Source organism: Calidris pugnax, unplaced genomic scaffold (genome assembly GCF_001431845.1).
Source record: "Calidris pugnax isolate Ruff unplaced genomic scaffold, ASM143184v1 scaffold171, whole genome shotgun sequence".
Lineage (NCBI taxonomy): Eukaryota > Metazoa > Chordata > Aves > Charadriiformes > Scolopacidae > Calidris > Calidris pugnax.
The window spans coordinates 3,674,212-3,677,930 of NW_015091064.1; the positions used below are offsets into that span (position 1 = coordinate 3,674,212).

Here is a 3,719-nt window from a genome sequence, read left to right on the forward strand (position 1 = left end):
CTTCCCCGGCGCCGCGCCCCGCCTCCAACCCCGATTTTACGTTGTTTCACCCCAAAAAAATAAGGCGCCCGGCCGCCCACTATTTACTCCCTCAGCTGTGCGGCGCGGCCACGCCCCCCTCCCCCGCGATTGGCTGTCCCGGCGGAAGGGCCCCACGCTGCCCAATGGCGGCGAGCGCGGGCTGGGCTCGGCGGAGCGGGGGGATAAAAGGAGGCGGCGCGGCAGTTCGGGGCTCAGTGCGAGGTCCGGCAGCGCGCAGGCAGGGAGGGTAGACCTTCCCCCAGGCTTCCCCTTAACCCGGCTTCTCCTCCGTCCCGCCTTCCAGCATGAAAGCCTTCAGCCCGGTGCGGTCCGTCAGGAAAAACGGCGGTCTCTCGGAGCACAACCTGGGCATCTCCCGCAGCAAAACCCCGGTGGACGACCCCATGAGCCTGCTGTACAACATGAACGACTGCTACTCCAAGCTGAAGGAGCTGGTGCCCAGCATCCCGCAGAACAAGAAAGTGAGCAAGATGGAAATCTTGCAGCACGTTATCGACTACATCCTGGACCTGCAGATCGCCTTGGACTCGCACCCCAGCATCGTCAGCCTCCACCACCAGAGACCCGGGCAAAACCCGTCCTCCAGGACTCCTCTCACCACCCTCAACACAGACATCAGCATCCTCTCCCTACAGGTAAGCGCCGCCTTCCCCCGAGCTCCCCGCTGCCCCCCGTCGACCTAGATCGGGGGGTTCAAACCGGTGTTGGAAGTGCCCGTGACACGGAGCGCGGTGGTGCCCGAGGGGACGCGGTCACTGTCCCTGCGGGTCACCGGGGGGGACCGGGCTGGGGGGTGCGACCGCTGTCCGCGCTAGTCACCGAAGGCGACACGGCCACTGTCCCCGCCGGGGGTCGGCGGGTGAAGGGCTTGGTGACCTGGGACGGTTGTTTCTCCTGCCCCCTTACCCTTCTGTGGTGTTCTCTTCTCGCAGGCGTCCGAGTTCCCCTCAGAGCTCACGTCAGGCGACAGCAAAGCACTTTGTGGCTGAACCAAACGGTGAGTGTAGCGCATCTCATTTCCAAACTTAAGGTAAAAAGCGCTTCCCGCGGGAAGCGTGATGGTTATTCCTTAAAAATCGCTCCTAAAAGTTGATTAGGAGGTGCCGTTAGTATCATCAGTAAGAAATTAACAGCTGAGTGTTGCAGTCCGAAGTGTGTTTTGTTGCTGAGGCTCATTAAGCAGCACGGGCTGCTGTGATACTCCTCGCTGCTTAATGCAGATTCTCTCGTTATCTGTTTGTGGAGTCTCAGCTTCCTGGGCCAAAGTGACTGACTAAGTTGGGAATCTTGGCACAATTTCTTAAATTCTGTGATGTGGGATTGTCTGCGCTATCAGTTAAATAAGTGACTGCTTTTAATCAAGTAATTGCTGTAAGAGGCAGACTGGCGCCTCTGAGCATTGCCTTTACAGAGATCTAAGTAGAGATTGGACTGAGAATCCTCTTTCTGCCCTTTCCCTTGAGTGTATGTTATTTTAATGTTCAATTTGTGCTCTTGAGAAGCGAGTGTGTGAGCGTGTATGTGTTGCATCTGGACGCCAGGGTTTGCCCAATCTCTGAGTGTTTGGTTAAATGTTCAAACTGTGGCTTCCTCTCTGGCGCCAGTCTGTCCGGATCTCTGCCCTGTTAGCATTCTCCTAAATATGCCTCTCTTCAATCTCTTGCAGGTGTTCCACTGATGAGATTTTTTTTTTTTTTTGCACAAGAAAATGTCTACAAGATTTTTTTTTTTTTTTTTTTTTTTGAGGTGCTGAACTTATTTTTCAGCTGTATCTGGAGGGGAAAATCCACATCCTAACTAAAAGGACATTTTAAAATTAATAAAGAAGAAAAAAAAGTCAAGATTGATCTTTATCCCCACCCCATTCTTCAACTTGGACTGAACCTAGTTATTTATGAAGAGACTCTTAAATACCCTTTCCCTAGTTGGAAGGCTTCCTTTATATACTATTCCCAACGTGGGGAGCGAAACAAAATCTCACAAGGAGTTGCCCATTTTAAAGCAGACTTTGCCTTTTTTTTCCAAAGGTGGAGCGTGAGTACCAGAAGGATCCAGTGTTCAGTTTTTTAGGAAAGTCTGGTCAGAAATTACCTTTTTGACACAAACCTAGGACTGAATGCTGTGTATATATTTATATATAAATATATATATGAGTGAAACCTTGTGAACTCTTTAATTAGAGTTTTCTTGTATAGTGGCAGAAATTTACATTTCTGCAAAAAGTGTAATGATGTACTTAATCATGCTAAACTTTTTATAAAAGTTTAGTTGTAAACTTAACCCTTTTTATACAAAATAAATCAAGTGTGTTTATTGAACTGCTTGCTTGCTTTATTCTTTGGGGACCAACTGTTTGCTGGCTTTGATTTGTGTTGTGGTATTAATTTTTTAAATACTTATACATTCTGTTATGACTTTACCCAGTAAAAATTCAAATATGTAGAGAATATAAAGAATAAAATTACCTGAAGTGAATAATAATTCTTGTAACTTGGAAAATCTTCTTTGAGTGTAATATTCCATACTTGTAAACGATCCGCCTGTGAACAGTGTGAAGGGAACAAGAAAAGTGATTTATTACAGAGGGGATGCTATTGACAAAGTTTTTGGAAACATAAACAAAAGCAGTTAATCCTGAGACAGTCCCAGGGAGTGCTGCCGCCTTTTTTTTTTTCTTCTTCCTTTTCCCTCCCACCCCTATGGAGGATGATTCAGTTCTCAGTAGTAATGGCCCAGATCTGTTAATTTGTGTTTAGAATAATCACTCAGAATTAAGGGTTGTGGGTGGTTATTAGTCCCCCAACTATTAAATTTCTCTAAAAAGGCTTTGAATGTGAGAGTTGGTGATGCGTTAACATGGGATCTAGAATGATGAAGTGACTGTTGCCTTTCCACACTGGAATTTTCATGCTTCTATGCAATATTTCAATGAAATGGGGTTTCTAATCAGTTGCAGCAGCTTCTGCGTATGACTAAGATACTGAGAATTGAGCTAAATCGCTGTTGTGTTACTGATTAAACTTTGGCTGCTCCTAAAGGGACTCTTTCTCCATAAGAATTAAATTAAGTTTGAAATCAGAGTCTAAATTCCTGAAAGCCAGTAACAGTTTATTTCTTCTTTCTCTTTTGCCCTCAGAAGCGATGCAATACCCCATCCGTGTTCAGGGGACACTCGCTGTACCCTCTGAATCCACTGTAACTATCATTCTTTCGTTAGATCTGTTTAGCTGTCCTAAAACAGGGGATGAAGGAACTGTTACTTACCAGATGACGTGCTAATTTAAGCTCACTTATAAACTTGCCTAAAATGGGAAGTTGAGTTTTGAGTCCATATGAATTGAATCATTTTGTGATAGGAACGAAGGGAACTTAACTTCACTGATGCCCCGGGTAGGTAGGGCTCTGGCAGGCACTGCACTTTTGGGCCCAAAGGAGCATATTTGGGGTTTCTGTGCTCCGGGAGTTCTCTAGAGTGAAAGGCAGGAGCCTCACCTGGGGCCGGTGCCACTTTCACCGGCAGGCAGGTGGGTGGGGGGGCTCTCCGGGGCACCAGCCGCTGCCTTTCCTTGCCCTTGACACCAAATCCATCCACGTAGGCTGGGAGAAGGCCAGCTCTGATCTCTTAATGTGCCCTGCCCAAGCAGCAGCACACCCTCTCAGAGGATCAGTGCCATCAG

At 47.5% G+C, this 3,719-nt stretch overlaps 1 protein-coding gene across 1 annotated transcript; it reads left to right on the forward strand.

The window, feature by feature from the left end:
• The first annotated feature begins 242 nt into the window (after nt 1-242).
• Nucleotides 243-2,523, forward strand: ID2 (inhibitor of DNA binding 2, dominant negative helix-loop-helix protein). The gene is made up of 3 exons (XM_014956916.1): nt 243-677; nt 975-1,039; nt 1,709-2,523. Exons 1-2 carry the CDS (start codon nt 327-329, stop codon nt 1,029-1,031), a joined length of 408 nt encoding a protein of 135 aa, XP_014812402.1. The 5' UTR covers nt 243-326; the 3' UTR covers nt 1,032-1,039; nt 1,709-2,523.
• The last annotated feature ends 1,196 nt before the right edge of the window (nt 2,524-3,719 follow it).

Excerpts from the sequence above, each read along its gene's own strand:
- ID2 (XM_014956916.1), top strand. The coding sequence starts at position 327 with ATGAAAGCCTTCAGCCCGGTGCGGTCCGTCAGGAAAAACGGCGGTCTC. Across the intron at positions 678-974 it reads TCAGCATCCTCTCCCTACAG|GCGTCCGAGTTCCCCTCAGA; the intron begins GTAAGCGCCGCC and ends CTCTTCTCGCAG.